At 39.3% G+C, this 24100-nt stretch overlaps 1 protein-coding gene across 3 annotated transcripts in view; it reads left to right on the top strand.

Annotated features, from left to right (window-relative positions):
• LOC122810955 (nucleoplasmin-like) overlaps window positions 1-18200 on the top strand; it is a 129390-nt gene extending 111190 nt beyond the window's left edge. For all 3 annotated transcript variants that reach the window (XM_044082483.1, XM_044082482.1, XM_044082484.1), the window contains exons 6-7: window positions 17237-17318; window positions 18115-18200. In XM_044082483.1, coding sequence (XP_043938418.1) covers window positions 17237-17313 — 77 coding nt within the window. In that variant the 3' untranslated portion in view covers window positions 17314-17318; window positions 18115-18200. The remainder of the gene's footprint in view (window positions 1-17236; window positions 17319-18114) is intronic.
• Window positions 18201-24100: the final 5900 nt, after the last annotated feature.

The following is a 24100-nucleotide window of genomic DNA, read 5'->3' as shown; positions in this document are numbered from 1 at the left end:
TGTAAAAAAGGGTTTATGGCAACATCTGTAGCTGCAGTTTGTATAGATAAGTGTGTGTCACAGCCCAAAAGGGCAGGTAAGTAGGCACCTTATGGAATTTTCTAGTAGCCTACAAACATGTTAAGCACCACATACAGCAATGTATACATACTGATCATGTGTAACCCAGTGGTGAATACATATTGTCATGGGTCCACAGGACAGGCAACAATTGGGAAAAGTCCAAGACATTGGATAACGTATTCCTTAAGACCCTCTGCAGACATAGCATTAGCATCCTGGCCAAAGTTTATGCAGACAAGCTTTTACAACTCTTTTATGACAGCATAGCAGGGTATCATACTGGACATCAATATTGTGAGTGGCCATAATAGAAGTGTACATGAGGTTTGTCAAAGAGTAACTGATATTTCATGTCAAGAATGAATCGTGGGACATTACCAAGGACATGCCCACCACAGGTGGTGGATCACAACACACAGCTCACATTTACAGGTACCCTTGTCTGGGGGAAAGGTGGTGGACCCACATCTGGTGGTGGTATGATGTGGGAGTTGGATGGTAATGGTTGCATAGGTGTATACAGGGGATGCAAAAGGTGAGTATTGGCCATAATAATGCAAGTTTTTTTTACAATACAATGCATACAAGAGGGTTTTGTCAACAAAAGATTTCTGCATAGCTGTCCTCCAGGTATCTCCAGTCTGCAACTTACAACACACAGCACAACAAGGTATGTAGGTATCTGAATAGCATTTATTCTGTCCTGTACCAGAATCCCTTCCGGCAGGTTGCAATTTATTGCAATTCTGCTACAGGTATCATGTTAATCTCCACAGATACTAATTGTGGAAGGTCCAGCACAATGGAGACAGCACACATCTGATATCAGTGGCTCATCTGGCTGTGACTGATGACAATGTGATATGATGCAGTCTGTCACTGTCTCTCAGTAGCACTAACATTGGAGAGATTTCCTCATCTCCCTAAGTACACAGAGCCTGTACAGAGACCAGCTGAAATACCAGTCTGTCCAGTGTTTGGCAGAGTCCCATAATTGTGAACCCTACCCTGGCCACTTAGAAGTTCCCAGCCGAGAGGGTCATTTTAGACCAAACTCTGTCTGTCATGTACATGCATCCCAGAGAGAGGAACATGTTGGCCATCAGCTCTAACATGGCTCGAGCTCTGTTCCTATCCTAGGTGCATCAATGGATCTGCACATAGGATCATAGGAATTGCAAGGCTATTGGCCCTGAGGCCCTTACAAGCCTAGCCAAGAATTTAGCCTATGTTCCAACAAGTCAGCACCCCATGCCACTGTCCATCAGGGACATAGGTGGAATCCCAGGAGTGTATTTTCTGTTCCCCATCCAGTTATCCAGGTTGTGCTTAAAAAGGTTTAATGAGCTACTCTGCTTTATGTGCAGAGGGAGTCTGTTCTACAAAAGGGAGAGTTTCTGGGAAAAATCTGTATCACCAGCAAGTCCTATTGATGTCACAGACCAGGTTGAGGTCTCGCGTGCGGGTTACTCGAGTGGAGCTTGACTTGCGGGTATGCATCAGTCCCATCAGGATGGGATCTGAGATTGCTTTGTATGCCAGACAGAGGTCACCTCTCAGGAGTCTGTAGGAGACTGAATAGAGGTGGAGGGACAGTCTGTGTAGGGTAGATGTTTGAGGCCCTGGATTCTCTGGATGAGGAATCTCTGTGGTTTGTCCAGCTGCTGCATGTGCTTTGTGAGGTACATGCAGAAAGGGGCATTGTATTCAATAATTGGTCTTAAGGGAAGAATACAGGGATGTTATGACCACCTTGTCCCTAGATTAGATCCCTTACTAATAAGGTGGGCCATGTAGAAAGCTTTCCATACAACGGAGGCAATATGGTGGTCAAAAATCAGTTTGCTATCAACTTGGGTTCCCAAGCCCCTTACAACTGATTGCATGTTTAGTGCCTTATTATCAATGTGATAATTTGTGGGAACGTCATTCTCCCCAAAAGGGATGATGATTGCATTTTTTGGCATTTAATTTGAGGCCATGTTTCTGGCACCAGTCATTTGTTTGGGTGAGACCCTCTTGGAGGAGTATATCCCAAACAGCAGAGGCCTCAAGACCGATTCCTGGGGTACACTGCTTGTTACAGGTCCTACTACTTGAGGTGGCTTCCCCTATTTTGACTAGGTGGCATCTTATCAGTGAACCAGTTTGCTACCCATCTGGTAACATATGGATTGATGCCTAGCTGAGAGAGTTTCTCTATTATACCCGAGTGGGGAATAGTATTAAAGGCCTTGGCCAGGTCAAGGTAGGCTGTGTGTACCGTCTTGCCCTCGTCTATGGTCTTGATGATGGTCTCAAAGAAGCCAACCAAATTCAACAGGCATGACCTCCCCTTGACAAAACCAAACTGTGTGGGATCAAGTGTCTGGAGGTTGCCAATGTCCTTGTTTAATGAGCTCAATGATAATCCGCTCCATGGCCTTTCAGATCAGGCTAGTGAAACATCAGCGATCCAGGCAATGACGGCTACTACCATCACAATTGTGGAGAAAGATCCTCAGGGTTACAGTGGTATTTGTGATGGCTCCCAATTTGCAGTTGTCTGTGAACTTGAGCCCGAGACCCTTGACATTAACCTTACCGTTCTGACATTAAACTTTATCGCCAAGGTGTATCTATGGAAACTAAACATTCAAGTACATTTGTTGTAGTAGTACAAACCAAGGCCCAGTTTTCCCAATGTGCATGCATACCATGTATCTAAATACTTTAAGAAACCATTAACATTTCATAATAAATCTGCAAACATTACTAATTGTATAGCAAATCACTTTCCGACTTCAATCCTTAACTTTTAATTATACAAGCTACATATAGGTGCTGAATTAAAAAATAATATAACCTCCTATTTCTGTTGCTTCATTTGTCAATTATGAGAAGGACATTTCTTCCATCTATGAGAAGGACATTTCTTCCATCCAAAGCTGTGCAAACCTACTCATAAATGACAAAAAATAGAAAAGCAATCAATAATTCGAACAAATGTTCAAAAACTGCAACATGGTAGTTCGCATCATCTCCTACTTGGAAGTATACTAGACTAATCTAACGGAACAGAAATTCTAGATGAATATAACATAGCAGTTTTAGCTATACCCATGAGAAGCCTATTATGTATTTTTGATTCATCATTCGTCTATTTCAGATACTGCCTACCTCTCATTTCCCCCTTGAACTACTGCCATACATGCATGTAACTTTCACAATGCCTCACCCCTTGAGTGAAATGCTGTGGGCAAGTTAATGTTTTGGGGCTTTACAGATGATGCTAATGAGACTAATATGCTAATTGGCTACCAGAGTCTGTGGTGGATCTTACCACTATGGAGTGGCACCATAACCATTCTTAAGAGATCAGGCACATACCCCCCATGGTCAGACTAAGGCTGAAAAAAGTTTTAATTAGGGGTTCAGCAATGTTGTATTTTGTACTAACTTAAAAGTCTGATATCATGGAACTAACTAGAAGATGGCTTTGTACCATTGTCTAGGGTCATGGGGCTATTTTTTTTTCTTTTTTTCAGACAGTGCTTCTAGAATTTGCTACATAATGATTTTTGGGGAAGGAGAGTTTAACGGTTTAAAGGAGAAAATTATGCGGATGAGTGGGGGGGGTGAAACTGGTACTGAGTTTGTCAGCTAGGATGCTGGCTATAGTTTTGGGATGAGAAATGGATTATATGCCATTTGATTGAACCTCAGTGCAACAATGGGTTCGAATATAAGTTTTTTAAACCAGGACTGTGGTAGCCGCCTACATCAAGGTAACCGGATTCATATTTTGCCTCTGTCTACCTAATGATGTACCCGAGTTCTAGTTGGCCTGCTTGTGTCATATAGGCTGCTGAGAGTGACTGGCACATCCACAAGTCAAATGGCACAAGCGTTGCTCCCTCTAGGGATCTTAACCTAGCCTGTGACATTAACGGAACATTCTGGACAGACAGATGCATCTCTCCGAGATTGCCGCTACTCTGGAATGAACTTCCAATTAATGTGAAGCAGAGCTCTTCACTGACCCTATTCAAGTGCAAACTGGACAAATGGATGGGAGACCCCAAATTTACTCTGGGGGTGGTACCCATGTTTCCTCATGGACAGGGCTAGTCTGTGTTTATCATAGACTCTCTCTGCAAATTATGTTCATCTAACAAAGGACAATAGAGGCAACTTGGGATTAACACGGTTAGGCATGTAAGGGCTCTAGGGCTGCTAGCCTAGTAACCACCTATGAATCCAAGTACCTTCTTACTAGAGGAGCAAAGTTTTTTTTTTTGTTTTTTTTGTTTTTTTTTTTTTAAATCCTTTTTTCCCCTTCTTGGTAGCCCCACCATGGGGTTTATTTTTGAATTTCCCATTAAACTTGTGCCATAGTAAGGTGGAGTTTTCTATACATTGACTAGATGAATGTGTAAGACAGGTATGTGTGTATAGCAGCCATAGTGATTTGGTTAGCAGAGGGGGTGTGCTTTTGAATTTCTTTGGGCCCTCGGGCAGAAAGATACTGGGCAGGATGCTATTAGTTTTGAGGAAGATGACTGGTCACATTTAATCAAGGAAGGGAATAACAGTAGATGTGCAGGTAGAAGCAAAATCTGTAAGGAATGAGGTTAAGTAGGTTGTCCGTTCCAGTGAGAACATGGATGATTTTGATCCACGACGTTTGTATTAATAAAATCAAGAAACCATTGTGTGTATTTTATTTTGTAGTACAATGTTTCCAGTTAATGGAGGATTAGTCTGAGTAGTATATCCAGCCAAGATTAGTGTATTAGGATTAATAGGTGTATATAGGATTCAATTTACTGAGGTTGTTATCCCTGTTGGTTGTCAGGAGGGTGTGTATGACACTACAACAGAACTACATTTAGTCAAATGCAAATTTGGGTGGAGCACTCTGCATATGATGGCATTGTACATCAAACTGTCAGCTTGGCATCTGTGACTGATCTACGTGTACGTTAAGATTTGATATCTGAGTGGTGGTGTCGAGCATTGCTGAAGGGAGAGGTCAGAGAGGGCACATCACGCACCAGGTATACTGGGAGATGTGCAAAGTGCACTGTGATCGATCATAGCATGGTCAGAAAATATTGCTAATAGATGGTTATTTGTATAAAATGTGGATTTTTCTATGAAGAACTAATAAAACTTGTGACATAGCCATTATTATATTCAGTACAATTTACAAATTTTAAATGATTTGTCATGTGTTACAGTTTGGTTAAAGGATGGAATATTCCTAACCAAAGGCAAAATATGCTGCCAATTACACAGTCTACATGGATTCCTGGTGGCTAGCAGAATTACAAAAAGTGTTCCACTGCTGTACATATTGATGTCCAAGACATCTTAGTGCTTTTAATTTACTAGGGCATGGTATATCTGTCCAAGTATAAAATTCATATTGTGCAACTTTGAACTGGCAGCTATAAAAGGCATTAATACAAATATAAGTTTTGTGTGCAGCAAAGGGTTTTTTCCCTCCCATCTGTTTCAAAATATTTGGAGGATGTTGCAAAGTTTGGGTCTATCTGCACGGTTCAGATATGCAGTTTCATATGTGTGTTCAGACACCATTTGCTTTAGCATTCCTAAAAGATTAAGTTATTTCTACATATAAATACCTGGCATGTGAATTTCCTCCTAAGATGTTTTTTTTTTTTTTAATATTTTGAAGAGGTTACTTGTTTGGAAAACCATGAAAGTGCGACACAAGACTGCATTAAAGAAATAAGTTTTCCACCTATTTTTTTGATCATAGGTTCATAGGTTGGTACTGGGCTATCTGCCCGAAGGCATATATTAGCCCAGCCACATTGTGCGGTATTCACCACCCCTTTAGTAGTTCCCTAGACCCTTGTACTAGCAGCTAGTACCCTTGGCCCCTATCTTGTAGTGCTGTTGGTGTGATCCCCGGTGTGAACTTTGTTACCCATCCACTCATCAAGGTTCCTCTTGAAGAGTGATAGTGAGGGGCTCTGTCTTATGTAGATCGGGACCCTGTTCCATAGTAAGGGAAGTCTCTGCGAAGGGAATCTATCCCTCCAGCATGTTCTATTCATTGTTGTGTTGAGGTTTATATCCCTAGAGCATGTAGCTCGAGTAGATTTGGTTTTGCTAAGATGGAGCATGTTCAACAATTCTGGGTTGGACATGGCTCTGTACGTTAGACAGAGATCACCTCTAAGAAAGTGGTATGCAACAGAGAACAGCCTTAGCTTTTTCAATCGTGCTGCATAGGGCAATTGTTTGAGGCCAGTAATCCTCTTGGTTAGGTACCTCTGTGGTCTCTCCAGCTGCTGGAGATGTCTAGCCAGGTACATTCCAATTGGTGCATTGTACTCAATAATGGATCTGATGAGGGAAGAGTAGAGGGGCACCATTACATCCTTAGATCTTGATGTGAACCCTTTCGTGATCAGATGGGTCACGTAGAAGGATTTTCTAACCACTTTGGCAACATGGTTATAAAAGGAAAGCTGACTATATCTACTGGGTCCCTAGATCCCTTATTTCTTCTTCAGATTTCAGGGGATTACCTCCTATGTTGTAGTTTGTGGGTATTCTGTTTTTTCCAAAGGGGATTACTACACATTTTTTTGCATTTAGCTTGAGACCATGGCTTTGACACCATGCATCAGTCTCATTTAGGCCCTTCTGGAGGATCTCCATGTCAGCCGGAGACTCAATTATAGCACCCAGTTTGCAGTCGGAATGTTTGTGATCTTTATGCATGTTGTCTACCCAGAACTCAGAATTCTATAGAGGAATGGCATAGGAGTGTACATCTCATTTTAGGTAGGAGATTAATCTGTATATGATTATGGATGTTCTCATTAGAGAATAAAATATTTTATGATACTCCATCTCCTAAGCAATGCAAATTTGTCCATGAGGAACATATTAATAGGATTATTAATGAAAGGTAAAAATACTCATGACATAGCTCACAATTTGAAACTGATTGTAATCTGTCACAGTTGTCACTGTTGAGAGCACAGCCATAAAACTTGCAAATACTACCTATTTTTATAGTGCACAGAAAAGTAGGATTTGTATAACCACACAGTAGTACATATTTTATTGGATTTTCAGTGATCATGATTTATGTTTACTTTATAGTTACTATGGCAGTTTTTTGATAAATTGCATATGGATGTTATGTTGAGTCAACTAGAAGGGTTTTCAACACTTATTTCATGTAATGCACTCTCTACTAAATGCAGTTTCATTATGTCATACACCCATCAGGAGACTTTTTAAGGAGCGCTCTATAGTTGGTACCAATGTGGTACAAGAAGCACATGAGTCCCAGAATGGTAATGCAAGGAATTTGGCATAAGCTAATGGGAAAGCTGATGAATCAAGAGACTCCCCCTTACTGCTCCCAGATGACCAGAGTGATGAGCACTCCCTGCATATCTGGGTATTGGTTTAAATAGTGCACTGAAACCAAGTTTCAGTAACCACAGGCACACATGACTCATTTTGTTCAGTCTTTGTCCATCAGTTAAAAGGAATGTGTTTACCTTGTGTATATTGATGTTAGGCCTATATCCGACGCTGTTGGTTGCCGCCTTGTGCTATTGCTCTTAAACCATTTATTAACCACGAGTAAGACTTTTAGGCGGATGTTTGGGCAGCGCTGTACAGGTATTTTGCCGCTGATGTTTATGACGCGCCGAAAACGGCCCAAGAAGCGCAAGGATAAACAGGCCGCCTAGGGTTGAAAACAGTTGTGGTTTGTGCAAGTTCTTTAGAAGGCTCAGTGAGAGGAGGGGTTGACCCATCAGTTTAGTGGAGTCTCAGGCAGAAACTTACTGTTGGAGGATGAGCTGCCTCCAGGAGGTATTTCAGAGTCTCAGGCTAAAACAGGTAACTTAGATGAACCTGGCTTCCCAGGGTAGTTAGAGCCTCTCCTTCTGTTGTGAGCCAGGTAACCAGGCCTCTCCTTCATTCAGCCGTGGGGCTTCTCCTTACATTTCGGGTTCTTCTTCTGCTGAAAGATTCCAGCTGGTCATGGCAGAAGATTTTCCTACTATGATTCCAGGGTACCTGAGATTCCTGATAAGAGGCCTAGGGTGGATTTGAGAAACAGGGCTTTTGTGGAGATTTCCAGGGCTTTTGAGGCTTCTGAGGTTTACCTGCAGGAGTATCCTCCTCTTCAGTGCATTTCCGGATGGAGTTGATTGAAGAGGTCATGGAGTTCCTCCTGAGGGGATTTCTCATTTTCAGAGACTTTGACTTCTTTGAGGGAGCTTCAGAACCTTGAGGCCAGGATGGGAAGAACAGGATTACTATTGATTTTAGAAAGATGAGGCTGGTGGTTACTTCCCCCCCCCTATACCTCCTGTGTTGAATGTGGTGGAAGATGTGTGGAAGATGGCCAGCTGGGAGAGACTCTTGGAACCCGTTCTGTTAATTCCTCCTAGGTATTATAGGGGTGCCCTCAAGCTCATAAGTACAGCATTCTAGTCCCCAGGGTAGAGTCAGAAACTGTTTCAAGGGGGCCTTTTGGTGAGGCTTCCCCTGAACCCTGACTCCTTGTTCTCTGCTCCTAAAAGCCCTGATAGGCATTATAGGTGGGGAAAGAAGCTGTTGGGTAAGAGAGTGTTTTAGATGAGTGCGCTTGACCTGTCAGCTCTCTTTGTTAAACCTGCAAAATAAAGTGCTTCTGCACTGATAAATCTAAAACTATTTTAAAGATGGTATTGAAAGTAAAGAGTTTAAGGATTTGGTTCATGTGTTGGATTTGGTGTAGCCATTTGTTGCAAATATCTCTTATCTCCTGTAACAATCTCCTCGAGGTGGCTGCTGCTTTACGTGAGGTATTGAGTGCATGTTCTTGCTAGGGATCCCTGCCTAGCTGAGCAGATTAAGACAGAGAGACATGCAATTAAGGGTTTGATGATGCACAGTCCTCGAGGGCCTGTGGAAGTTTGTTTATTGCCTGTGGAGCCAGTTGGTAAGTCTTAAATTTAGACATAAATGGAAAGTTCTTGCATTTGATCGGGTTACAGTCAATTCACAGCCAGTAGGGGTGACCTGCTAAGTTTTCTAGAAATGGAGGACATTTCTAGGTCTAGGCAAACTGTGCAAGGCTCATGCAGTAGCCACAAGAGTTTGGAGTTCACTGGCCTGTGACTGGCAGTGCAGGGGTCACCTGCTTCTCGCACCTGTCAAGTCAATCTCAGCAGTTCGCCAGTAGTCTACAAACTGGCAGCTCCCTTTGGGAGGGAGTTCAGCTGCTCAGTCTCCCTGGTCTGGGCAGGGGTTACTCAAGACAGAACAGAGTTAATGAGACACGCGGGGCTGCACAGCCTCAGCCAGATGGCATACAATGTCCCTCAAAGTTTGTACAGACCCCCTCCACAAACTTAACAGGCTCAAAATTGAGATTCTTGGTTACCCAGACACACCTGATGAGGTCAGTTACCACAGATCAGAAAGGCCTCAGCTTTTAACGGCCTCCAGCTTTAGGAAAAAGAGGTTATTCACAAGAGACCAATTTCGATTTATTGGGGCTCAACGTGGATCTGACATTCAGAAGTTCATCCTGTTAACAAGTATAACAGCGCTCCCATCCTATTCTGCAAAAGATCACTGGATGGTTACTTTAGCGATTGGGAGAGCACTACCTTCATCCTCCAGAAAGGCTAAGTTTTTACCTTCAGCTTTCTTCAGGTGGAGGAAGAAATTGGATTATCGCTCTGTTTGCATCTTCCCTTAGCTATTATCATAGAGTATTCAGCAGCCTTTCTGGCTGCTATCTAGTTTTACTGGGAAAATTCTCACTGGCGTTTCTCTCCTTACTCTCACGATTGCCTGATTCTGGCTCAAGAAAACTTAAGTCTACTGATGCATCTGAGCTTGTTATAGGCTTCAAGAGATGCCTAGGGTCCATACAGAACGAAATATAGTCCAGTCTAGTACCAACTCCGAACATGTTCATGAGCATCAAAAAAGTGACCTTAGCAGCCTCTGGATGTGAGACTATTCGCAGCACAAAAGAGTCTACTTTAGTACCCTCTCACAAGTCCATCTTTATACTTCCGCAACTGTCATCAACTTTCCAGATCAAGCATTAGGGTTCACAAACAAAAGGAGTCTCTGGTGCTTCCCCAATTCCAAACTGCATATGGCCGAAGCTACAATGGTGGTCTCAACATGTATCTACACAGCACTGCTAGGATTTGGACACTGTCATGGCCAAAATAATTAAGAGGAAGCTAAAGCTAATTTTTCATTCAATGGACACAATGTCTCAAAAAGAATTGATCAGCAGACTAATACAGAGGCTGTCACAGAAACAAGTGGCATACTGTGAATGGACATTAAAGGTCAGACTTTCTCTGTGACCCGCCAGAGTGGAGTCAGTATTCGCCAGAGATCAAAATGGAAAGTGCGAGGAAGACAAGGGCATGCCAGACTACAGCAGACAATTGGCAGCAATGGTGGAGTGACTTTTGATATGACACAGTAAGGAGTAACAGACAACACCACTGTCAAGCGTCAACTTTCAACAAGCGTGGGCACATACATTCTTAACTTCTATGCTAACAAGTTCTGTCATTACATTCACATCAACAAGCTAGCAACCAACTCTTCAGGCAAGGTATCAAGCCTAAGCACAGAACTCCTTCTTTGCTGGCAAGGCATTACAAATCTTGGAGATGGGCGCTTCAGCCTGATCTTCATGTATTTCCATAGGTTTCTGCCAGTGGGAACTGGAGACATAGATGTGTTCAGATCTCCCATATATAGATCAATGCCAAAGTATTTGGATCTGGGCCAGACTCCAACAGCTTGGAAAGTGGGTGCTCTGTCAGCTCAGTTGAAAGTTGAAATGTCAATGCCTTGTCTATCAGTGGATGCTTCCTTTTTCACTTCCAAAGGCTCAGACAAGACAGGCCAAGGATGGATTCAAATGGATATGTTTGATTGGCCTCCATTGGCCTGGTACCCACTCACTACGAGTCTTTGGAAGAAGCCTCCATGCCTCCTACCTCTTTTTCCTCATCTCATATCTCAACAGGACTCCACATCTCTTATCTCTGTCAATCACTCATCTCTTCATCTTCTGGCATATTCTGTGTTGAAACACAGGCATCCAACTTCCATCTAAAGTTTAAATAAGATTATGGAAGCTAGATGACCTAGTTACTCTACAAGTCAGTAAAGAAAAAAATGTTGAAGAGAAAGAATTTTTATTACAAGCAAAGAAAGAAATGGAAAAGATTTTAGAGATGGGAAAGGCTACAGCAAATCTTAAGAGATTATTGGTTTGAGAGAGGTCCTTCAAGGTCTCTAATTCTCTTGTTGCAGCAATTTTGCTAAAGCTTCCATTGTGACCCACCATTGTTTTGTTTGTTTGTTCCCATTGTTTCTTCACCATTGTTCAAATATAAGAAAGAACGTGAGAAGAGCCTACTCTCAAAGAATGCTTCTCCCCACGTAGTTAAAAAATCTCAACTTACCTTACAGCTCCTGGACTTACAAACTTACTTGTTGAACCTTCTACTTCACTGCTTTTGCACTTGCTATTACTTGCAAGCGAAGACTGCTTTTTTGTTGGCCCTTATGGCAGTAGAGCCCTTTTGATTTTCCATTTTCATAGGGGCAGTAATTTTCTCAATCCTTCCTTTATCCTTAAGGTGGTTTTCCAATTGGCTTTTGAACCAAAAGGTACTATTGCTTACTTTTTATTTAGGCCCCCAAAATAAACTTTTGCTCATTTTTGCACACTTAAAAATGAACACACAGAATTAATTTTATTATTTTGTAAGGACTAAGGATTTGCTTTAGCAGTCTCAGCAAAGGTTTGCTCAGTTTTTTTTGAGTTGGCAGTCTCTTTTGTTTGTTGTTCGCAGGGCAGAGCTGTTTATTCAAAACAGCATTGCATTTTGCTATTCCTTTTTCATTTGTCTTTTGTTCCAGCTGGGATTCCAAGGAGATTCCATTCCACTAGGCCTCATTCCACCAGGGCTTTTATTAAGGGGGTAGGCATTCAAGGATATTTTGAAGCAGCTACTTTTTTGGAGAGTGTACTATTTCTTCTCTGCATACTTTCCTCCACCATTCTACCCTTCTATCTACTCACTTTGGTTTTACAGCTGTTTTGCACTGTTGTCAGCTGGCTCTTCTTTATGATGCTTTTTCTCTCCCTTCGCCTTACCTCTGCTTTGGGCTTGGGATTTAAGGACTGCAGCAAGCAGCAATGGGGTAGAGATACACAGTGTTTGTTTTGTACCTACCTATAATGTGTTCGAGGATCGATCCCCATTGTTGTAGTCCACCCTCCCTCCTTCCCCTTCCCCTTAGGGTTGGTTGTGTAGTGTTAGTGGTATGCTGATATATTTGTATATATTATATATATATATATTTTTTAATTTTTTTGCAGCTCTTTGGGCCTGGTCTTTAGTCTTCTGACATCTGGGGCAAGAAAGAGACTGATGACGTCAGTCGATTGCGCATTAGTACCCTGACGCATTGTAGGCGCGTCGGTCTGGCCGCTGACCAGTTACACTATATATACTCCTCTGGTACTGGACAGCTGGATCACGGAATAGTAAAGGCAAAGGACTGATGCAATGGGGGATCCTCGAACATCTACATTTATGGTAGGTACAAAACTGTACTTTTCCAAATGTCAGGAAGGCATCAAGATGACGCCTTTTTTTTTTTCTTCCTTCCAGATTCCTTGCACTGAGCAGTGTGCCACCCAAATGCAAACCAAATTGCACTTTGCTAGTTTGAAATGTTCAGGTGATAGTGTCTCATCCAGTGCTGGCTGGTGACTTCAAATCAAAGGGGGCTGTGGGAGACAGCTGAATGGGTTGGACCAATGGGAAGGGGTGTGGCCAACTAGGAAAGTGTGGGGTTATGCTAAAAAAACACAAAAAGTAGGACTTCAGTTAAATAATCTGCCCTGGGTGCTAAACTGTCATTATGAGAGTTCAATGAAGACAAAATGAAGTGTAGAAGAAAAAATATTTCAGTGCATTTGCTACATGACAGCTTAATATCTAGATGGAAACAAAAAAAGGTTGTGAGGCATGAACAATTTACTTTTTAAATACTTTACTGGAATGCCAGTCAAAATAAAGTATATAAAAAAACAAGCAGTACTCTACTCAAACCACTTCTCCTTGCACTGCAGTTCTAATTGTTATTCAACTTTATAAAAGTACCAAGTAACATGCTGAAAGTAGCAATCTCTGTGATACCCCCACTTGTAAAAATGTTTCTTATCCAAAAAAGATCTGTTGCCTGACCAACAACTATCTACTTGTTTCATGGGGAAAACATGATCAAAAGTGAAAAATGAACAGCAAATGAGAAACAAGCTCAAGATAAATTGCTTAAAGGATTACTGCACAGGTTATGGACCACACATGATAGATTGGCATTCTGTTTAGTTTAGTTTACAGGTAAAGCCTGCAAAGATGACTGCAAGTTCTCTAACAAATAGTTTCTGAAAATACCATAATCCTGTCCTTTTATTACAAATACTGTCATATGCATTTCAATACTTAAGGCTTCAACATGATCTAGTTATGTAAATATTCTCTGCATGGCAACAACAAAAAAGCTTTCAATGTTGGTAATACTTATGCTTATTAAAGCTAACTTGCATCTTACAATCTCAGACAAGCTTACCCGATGGTCATTAAAGCCTTGCTACTTAAACACAGAGCAACAGGCACTGCAACAACATGCATTTTCTGAATAAGAAGCATAAATCAACAGTGTAAAATATGACAGAAAACCAGAACATTCTGCAAAATCAAGGACAGATGAAAAGCCACTGTAGTACTTGTCTACCTTGGATGGGGTTATACTCTGCACACTTAACACTGCATAACTCCTCCTTGCCTTGCTTGGACACATCCAGAGTCACTACATGGGGTGCAACAAGTATATCACAATTTGAAATGTCTCTGACTGTGATGGCCCTGACACATTTGTCATACTTCTCAAAACCTCCGAGCAAGAAATCTGGACAAAGCCATACATAGAAGTGGGACAAATGCCCAAAAATTAGAACAATTTTTAAATATTGCTCTTAGAAATTTAGACAGATAATTAGGTCTTTCATTAGTATGACTTTTCTGAAGGATATGAAATCCGAAACTCAAATGTCTGTCATTTTCTAACTTCAATCTTTAATGATTTGCTACTATTTTACAAGAAAACCATAATTTTATGAAAAACAGACCAAAAATGTGATGCAAAAATATAAAATAGCCACAATACAGCTGGGAACCTGTCAAAGAATGGACACTTTTTTAATATTAGTGCTGTTAGCTTGAGCAGCTGACAAAATAAGAGAATCTACATGCATTTCTGAAATAAAGTAATCTATAACTCTGGTCATTACAATTATTCATTAATTGTAGACCCTCCACATTTTCTTCCAAATTTGCCATTTTGCAGAGGGATTATTAAGGGAAGAGCAATATTTTGAGCCAAAATCAGGGACAGTTGAGAGGTTTGGATATACCTAATTCTATAAAGCGATTTATTTGCATGTACCTCTTAATGCAGGAAATTTGGACAAGGCCAAATATATTGGGAGAACATACAAACAGTACTAACAATTGTTCTTGTATAAACTTAGTTGACAGAATAACAGGTCTTGCATGCATTTTTCTGAAGGGTATGAAGTCTGAAATTCAATATTTAGTGACTTCATTCCTAAATGATTTGTCAGAAAACCACAAATGTTATGAGGAACAAACCAAAAATAAGAAGCAAAAATATATTCATTCTGCAAAAATCTAGACAGTTGAGAGGTATAGTTCAGCCAGGGTTGTCTTGAGTTTGCCGCCCTTCCCCGTCACAAAATCATGGTCAAATGGGCCTTCCCCCTGCAGCTATTCCAATGTCCCATTACTTGGCTATTTCATCCCATTTACCATAAACACTGTAATGTGCATACTGCTTTACTTCTACGATGATTTGGATTGCATTTAAAAGTTTTATTTTACATTTTACAGCACAAACACTAATAGACATCTGCTAAACAAAGCAATGCGGTCTCACAATAAAAATAGACTTGGCATTAAAACTTCTGTTCCCTTGAAACTCTGATTCATTGAAACTGCATTGAAACCCACATTCGAAGAAAATACATCTGGCCAGTGGCAGATGGGCTGTTTTCAAATCATAGGCCCCTTGCACAGGAAGCATACATGTGTTCTTTGATGCACTTTCCTGATTGTATTAAATTTTATTCCTTGTATAATACAGTACAGTTGTTGGCGTTTTAAATTTTGTTTGGAACATTTTTCCAGTAAACAGTAAAGCAAAATGCATGCACCAATAATGACAAAACTGCCCAATTCAGAACATTTCCATCATAAGTCTACTCAAACTTCTACAATCCACCAGTATCAGTAAATATGCACAATCTCTGCAGAAGTAAAAGACATCTAAATAATTCCACATTAAAGAGATCTGTAACTAATGAAGAGGTTGCTGCTAGCAAACAACTTTATATTTCATTATTGTTTCAACTACAAATAAAGTGCCTGTTGCCTTTGAGGAATAAATTTCCTATGTTACATAAAAAAATAAGCTAGTAAAATTGCAATGTGGATGGATGGCAAACTGATAACAGGTTTATCACTACTAGGTATCTCCATCACAGAGGACATTCTCTGGACTGCAGCATCCACCCCCTTTAAAAGTACAACACAGTACAGTATCAGCAATGCATCTATATACTGGGGGAGTAGAACCCACAGCCTTCTGCATCAAAGCAAGTACACTATCTGTTCTATTAATAATGCAAGCAGACTCTGCATAAGCAGCACTAAACTTCTCTACAAGCTCTCAGCTCCTTGTAAAATCCACTCGACACTCAACTGTATCTCTCGACTTTGAAGTACAAGAAATCTGGAAAAGGCCAAAATTTATTGGGGGGTGGGGACAAAAGCCCAAAAACTAGGGACATATTTTAATCATTGCTTGAATAACCTTGGAAAGTTGCTAGAATAAAATGCTGTGTTACTGCCATGCATTTCACTGCTGAGTCTTGAACCCAGGATGCTGTGCACTACAGTCAGAGCAACATACCACTATGCCAAATCAGCTGTTTCTTAAAAGACAGCTAGACTGAAACATAAATAGCTATCATTTAGTGAATTCAGTTTTCACCATACCTCTCAACTTCTTAGCACCAAACACATAGACAAAGCCAATAATGGGGGAATACAGCCCTGCAAACATATTCAGAATTCAGTTCTCGCCATAGCTCTCAACATGTTAGCTCAAAAAATCAGGACAAAGCAAACAACAATGCTATAAACAGAAAATTGCTAGAATAAAAGGTTGTGTTGCTATGTACTTTTTGAAGAATATGAAGTCTAAAATTCAAATGCCTGTCATTTTCTGGAAAACCACAGATTTTATGAGGAACAGAACAGCAATATGAAGCAAAACTTTCACAAGCGGTGGTGGGTAGGGAATTCAAGCTTCTGCTACCTACTCCCAAGGTACAGTGTTTGAGTCTAGCCACTACCAGTTATATTTCCTGAGTTGTAGTCACTGGGGCATTACACACACAGCTTAACCTGTCCAAGCACACACGCGTGCGAGCACAGACTGCTGACCTTCCAGTCTATGCGGCTGTAACTGCATAGACTGCTGGGGCATCTGAGACTGCTGCCTTATTCCAAATCCACTCACGCATGTGTGAATTTGGGGATTATTTTTTTTTGGTTTTCAGCTGGGGGGGGACTGCAGTCCAAAAGGACGAGCCGCCACTGCTCTCATCTAAAAATGAATTAGAGGCAGAAAAAACTCTTTGCCAGTATGAAGAATCTCAGAGGAGGAGGTGGGCCTGTCATCCATAGCTTCTCATGCTGGCACATTGGCTCTCCCAGAAATCGCACCAGTTATCCAATTGTTCAGTTGTTTTGTTTTCAAACTGTAATATTCTTAGAGGTGGCAAGATGTAGTGCAAATAGTTTCTTTCCTGCATTGAACACTGCTCAGTTTATTTGGTACAAAAATATGCCTCGTGCTACAGCAGTATTGAGTCATGGTGCTTTTAAGAGTTATGCACAAGGGAGGGCTGAACTTGGTTTACTTTACAAACTGTAACGTGTCTGCAATCTGTGTGGCAGGGTGATATATTACTGATGTATGACTCTTTCTGTAGTGGAAGAAGAGATGGAGGAGGAATACATCCCAATTAATGAGCTGAGTATCGATGACCTACAGTACAGCCCTTACTGATGAAGGTGCGTATGAAAGGCTAGCAGTAAAGTCATTGTCCAGTGCAGAAATGGAACATTATTGTACAATGTGGGTACAGTCTTGTGAAGCTGATCTTGAAATGAGGAACTATACATATTTAAAATGATTTTCAAATTACATAGTACAATTATTTGCAAACTTAAAAGGAAAAATTTAGTAAACAACCACATTTAATTATTAGCCTTGTCATTTAATGCACCTTAATGTAGTAAGCTGTTAACCCTATGATATTACATTTTTGACTGTTGTCTTTGAACTAGGTTATGGCTGAAAAGTATACCTTGGGCCAGGCCATTTACCCTATGAAGTTTATTAAATAGTCTTTAGTATTGATAACATAAGTACATTTTCTTACACCTTTGTAATATATTTATTTACTATGAAGTGCAAAACGTGCACGGATACAGTGTAAAGTAAAAGAAGCTCTAACTGTATACATATTGTGTCCCATAACCAAGAATGCTCTCTTGTATCAGGTTGCACCAAAACTGCATCACTATTTGAAATACTGTGTAATCAAAGATAAAAATGGGCCCTCATGACATAAGGTACTACAGTCTGAATAGTTTTCTGAATGTCTTCATAGCAAAGAAAACTGTGCCATCTTCTGATTTTTTATACCTATTGCTGTTTGCTGGATTTGCTTAGAAGAGGACTTTTGCTTCACAACAATGTGCTTCCATGTTATATTATTTAATTTACTGGTGTGGTGGGCATGTTTTAATGGTGGACAGACAAAATCTTAAGTATTCATTGTTCTCTTTCTCTCGCTCTCTCTAGGTGTATCACTGATGAAGAATATACAAATTGTGTATTTCAATTTTAAATTTTTTTTTACTATAATAAAAATATTGTTTATGAAGAAATGCTGCGGTCATTTATTGCACCTTGGAAACAAAAGATGTTGCAATTCATCATGTATTTTATGCAAGATGTCCTCAATGGTTCAAAAACATATGCCTCGTCAATATTAAAGTTGACAGTATTTCTCTTAGAATGCAATATCTTTCTGAAATTTGTCAAAATGTGATTTCTGTGTTGAGCAAATCTTTAAAGTATTAAGGAGACATTCAAGATTACTGTTAGGCCGATTTGTTACTGCAAACCTAATGAAATGTGTGTGATAGCATATCAATATTGGAATGTTTTACTGTAGACCTAATGAAATGTTTGTGATGGCATATCAACATATGAATTTATTGGGCCTACTAGATAAGTAGTTCACCCCAGCCCTATCCTCCTCACTCCCCAAGTGCCAGCCATGCTCCACATTTTCAAATCTGATTTATATAATCTAGAGAGAGATGATACAAAGTATATAGAGGAAACAAATGAAAGAAGGGAAATGCAGAGAAGAAAATTGCCAAAATGGGACTTCTGCTAGTAGTGATAAAATATAAATGCTACCACAAAAGAAAAGAAAAAAAAATATTCAACATAAAGCTGAGTTGAACTAGCTGCTGCCCAAAATACAGGTCTGCAAGTTTTAAACTAAAAGTGAATTTCAATTGCACCAGTATGGCATAACCCAAGATATGTAATAAGTCCTTGTAATGACCATTTCTTTACAAATAAATCTCATAAAGTAAACGCATAAAACGGGCATTCCAAAACTTCTCTGGCAGTCATAGATACTGCATCAACTCTGCGCATTGCATATGGAAGCAAAGCAACATAAATACGTACGTACAAGGTAATTGCAAAAAAAAAAAATCTGCATCAGTGTAACTAGACATCCATTAAAATATGCATGCATAGTAGACACAGTACGTACAAGGTAACGGCAAAAAAATAAATAAATCTGCATCGGTGTAATTGGACATCCAATAAAATATGTATGCATAGTGGACAAGGTAATGGCAAAAAATAAAATCTGCATCAGTGTAACTGGACAGCCAATAAAATATGCATGCATAGTGGATACACAGCAATAAAAATAAGTTTGTTGTACAATATTAGTAATTCAGTAGTGGGTTCAGAGAAAACATTCCAACACAAGCTTTTGACTGGTATAAAAATGTTCGGTCTCAATATGCAGCTCGCTCATAAACCGACAAGACAGATTGTATTCATAAGCAGTGTAGTATAGATAGAAAATATTAAATCACGAACACTCCAAAATGTTTGCTAAGTGGTAGTCTGTGCGTCTCTCACTCACTCATATACACACACACACACACACACACACACACACACACACACACACACATACATACATACACATAATAACCTTCCTTTTTTCCTTTTTCTCTTTAAAATTCAAGGTTAGTATGATGGATTGTGAATGCATTTAATACCATAAGTTGGAGATGTTACAGCCATTTCTACTATTGTTTTCACTTTGTTTCAAGCTCTGCAGCTTCTGGAGGGCTTTGAGGTTATTACATTCACATAAATGCATCTAAGTGACAGCTCAACAATAGAGGTTTTTATGCACAAATACCTAATTGCTCAATAGCTTTTGTGCTTCTTGGAATCCATTCATTTGCATTTGTGCAGTAAATATGAACAGCCTGACTTTTAAGCACAATAATGTGATCTTCATATTCTTAATACAAGTAAGGTATGCGATGATAATTCACTGAAACTGTAGCTTTTTGGGGGGCTTTTTAGGCCTTTACTTGTTTATATGCTTAATGAATGCTACTCTTGTCAGCTATGTTTTTATGCATAACATACCACTTGACAGTGCTTGAGTTGTGCCCTATAAAATTCTGTTTTTGTATTTTTTTTAATGTAATTACCTATTTAATTATTCTTCGTGTATGATGCTGAGTTTCACTGCACTCTCCTGAATTACGTGCATTCAGTATTGCATCTTGGTTTTTGAAGCTGTCATCTGGCTTCAGTGTGGCTTTTGCTTTTTTTTTTTTCTTTTCTTTTCTTGCAGGTCCCTTTATATGATGCTTTTATCTAAAATAAACATTTTATTAATTACATTTATTTATAACTGAAGAGCAATTTAAATGGGCGAGTTTCAGTCTTGGCACAAATACACAATGTAGCAAAAATACATTGAATGTAACATAGCTCAAGTAAAATACATTCAAACAGGAATTGCAATACCATTACATTAAACAATTGTAGAACTGTGAGGTCACAGTACTGCTACATATATTGGACCACATTAATTTCTGTTATATACATATTAGGTTGTAAGTACCATAATTCACTAAGCATCAATAACGTTATTTCAATGCATTCATACTATTAATAATGCATTCATACTATTAATGTTTTAGATATTTAATGCCCTTGCAACTCCCACTCTAATATCACCCACCCCATCCAACCACTACCTTTCTTTCCACTCCACTAACTACCTTGATTATAGCAAGCTCAGATGCTCATAAGCCAGTACTTATTATACAGCAGGAACTGTTGCTTCTTGTAACATTTGTTAATGCCTGTTATGCACTTCACAGATAAAGATTCTAGTTGTCTACTGATGTACTATGTTCTTCATCTGTAAATATGTTGTAAGTAATTGCTATGTAAATTGTTAATCGCTATGTAATCCAATGCAACTACTGTCTGTTTATTTTAACTGTGGAGCTTTTCTCCCTGGGCCTCCACTGAAAATGGACCTACGTCCAGTCGGACACTCCCGGTCAACAAATATAAATAAATAAATTATAGGTTATAACTAATTTATGTTCATGCATATTTTATGAATGTTCTTTTGAATGCTTTAAAATGTGTGTTTTATGTTGCTTTCGTCATTATACAGTGCATTTGGGTAGGATGTTTCATCCCATGTAACTAAAGAGCTAAGCTGATTCATTCCTTATTTCTTCCTCCTTAAAGCTATTGGAGATGGTTTCTTCCATAGGAGGAATGCTGCCCTAAAGGATAAAATAAAATGTGACATTCTACTATCTGTTTACAGCCAGTTAAAATGGATAACATAATGTAGAGATGTATCACAAATGTTACGAGTAAGTCGGATTTTACCCACTATGGCCATCACTGAAAGTAAAATGTGATGCTCCCAAATCCAGCAGTGGAGTCCCCCATGTAATTACCACCCTACCATTTGTGGAGTTCCCCATGTAATTACCACCCCACCACTTGTGATGCTGGTTTGCACACATCCTGCAAATTAACCACCTGTGTTTTGCCCACAGGTGTAAACTGTCCTGGTCATGTATAAATAATTTATCATAAGTGCACATGTAAGAGTGTGTGTGTGTATGTGTGTGTGTGTGTGTATATATATATATATATATATATATATATATATATATATATATATATATATATAATTATATGGGTCTACTTCATAAGTTCAACAGACCATTTGATCAACATTCATTTGGTCGACAGCTCATTTGATCGACAACCAGTATTCAAGGCACTTAACAGGTAATTGCTCCCCTCCCCAATGTTGTGCGACCCTGGAGTTGATATATATAGTTAGGGGGTGTGTGGGGGGCACAGCCCTAACCTATTTCCTTTAAAACATGTAAAAACAACAAAAACTACACATTTTAAATGAAAATATGCCCCCACACCCCCAACTATATCAACTCCAGGGTCACACAACATTGGGGTGGGGGGCAAATCCCAGGTTTTTGCCTTGAATACTGATTGTTGATCAAATGAGCTGTCGACCAAATAAATGTCGATCAAATGGTCTGTTGATCTTATGAAGTAGAACCATATATATATATATATATATATATATATATATATATATATATATATATATATGGCAACATGTTTACTCATCAGTTATAGTTCATAAACAGGCACAGATAAACCACAGAGTGAGTAGAGTTGTGTATATATCTATATTAATGCCTATCAACTGTACAGATTTTTGCCTCAAAATTTCAGTCTGTTCCTCATACAATTTGTGGTTTTCTGGCAAATCACTGCGTTAAATTTAATTTGAGTCTTTCTAGTGAATGTGTCCTTTTTTGGATATTTTATTCAGAGTAGTACAGACTTCAAAACCTATTCATACAGGAAAGATATAGAAAGTGACATTTGCTTACTAAGGAAGCTGCCCTCTTGTTGCATCACAGGTGGAACTCTCTGGTGATTTCTAGGGCTGTGTCATATGTACTCAAGCCTCTGCTGCAAAACCTTAAAATTCATTTAATGAAGCAGAAATTTTCAGGCAAGAGAGTACCTGATAAAATGAATTCAAGAAATGAGACTGCAGTAGGAATATAACAAATGTTTGGCTCATAACGTGTTAATAAATTTCTACATCTTTTATTTAACTGTAATAGTTTTGTTTAAAGCAGACAAGCTTATATTAATTATAATGTACGTGGGGTGGCATGGTTATTCCTTTACTTTGGGGGGACAACTTTTAAGCACCTTTCTAACACTTGTCAGGGTTGCTGAGCTCTAGTCCTGTGCTAAAGCATAACAGTGATAAAGTAAAACAACATTAAAAGATGATGTACACTTTTTGTCACACCAAAAAGTGTCAGGGTGAAGTAATAGTGAATGTTAGTCCATCAGTGGTATATGTGGCTTTTGGCCACTGTCTAGGTGGCAGAGCTGTTTTATGTGAGAAGTTTGAAAGCAAATGTATTTAGCAAATAGAATGACCTAGTTAGGATTGGAAGCCACTTTGTCTTGGAAATAGTGCAGTGTAGGACTGTCCAGGTGAGTAAACAGAACAATCTTATTTTCACTATTTTTAACAGATGTTTTGACCTGAAAATGACCAGGAAGGTCATATTTAAGGCATGGGTGTATGACAATAGCCTCTTGAACTAGTAAACCTTCCACATGTTTGTGCTACTTAATGTGGAGAGAGATTTTATGTAACTGGGTCAATATGATGTCAAGAGTATCATTCAATGTTATTCCAAGACATTTTTGATGCTTTATGAAACGGTAATAGTCCCATTAAGATCCCAGATCTGGGAAGTGGTGTTTTTGGTTAGCTTTCTAGTTGTCGATTTAGTAGTGTTTATGGAGTGTTTGCTTTGAATAAGCTAGGTCAAAACCAGGACAAAATCATTTTGTAAAATAAGTGGCTACATGATGGGTAGATTTGTGAGCACAGCTAAACAATCTATCTTCTGTATAGAGTGTTGTATTTAGATTTGTCAAATTCCAAGGAAGATTGTTCATCTATAATGAGAATTGAAAGGATCCCAGAAAAGAACTTTGTAGGACCCCATGTTCATAGTACCCAAAAAGGAGTAACCATTTGATGAGTTATACAGGTTCTAATATATATAGTTCTTAGACCAGTTAGTAACACTGAAGGAGAAACCCTGGCCTATTAATTTTAGTAATTAGGAAAAACTGGACTCTGCCAATATACCTCCCCCCATATAGAAGTACAGTCCTTGAGTAAGACCAAAGATCGCTGTGTTGGCTCTGCTGCTTGCTAGAAGGGAAAGCACAAGTCTGAATGTATTTAGGAATATGACTTGGATGAGCTTTTTGAATACCTTTACTAAGGGACAAAGGTTTGCTCTAAGGCCTATAGTCGGAGGCAGTCTTAGTATAATGGATATTTGGTAATGAGATAAGAGCATGGAGAATACCTGCAGCGGTGAGAAGTTCAGGATATAATCTAGGGGTTTGGAAAGCATATTAGGTATGGTACTGAAGTTATTGGAATAGTGTATTGAATATGTAACTGATGTCTCTTTCTCCACTACCTTACTAGAAAAGTGTTGCAAAATAAAAACGGGGGGATAAGTATGTTGTGTAAAGAAAAAAAAACTGGGTTAAGTATTTTGTGTAAGGAAAAAAAACTTGAGTGACAATGCTAGAGATATTAAATAAG

The sequence above is a fragment of the Protopterus annectens genome, chromosome 9.part0 (genome assembly GCF_019279795.1).
Source record: "Protopterus annectens isolate FY-2018-M chromosome 9.part0, PAN1.0, whole genome shotgun sequence".
NCBI lineage: Eukaryota > Metazoa > Chordata > Ceratodontiformes > Protopteridae > Protopterus > Protopterus annectens.
The sequence above is the reverse complement of the archived record's forward strand: the minus strand, read 5'-3'. Positions and strand labels throughout refer to the sequence as shown.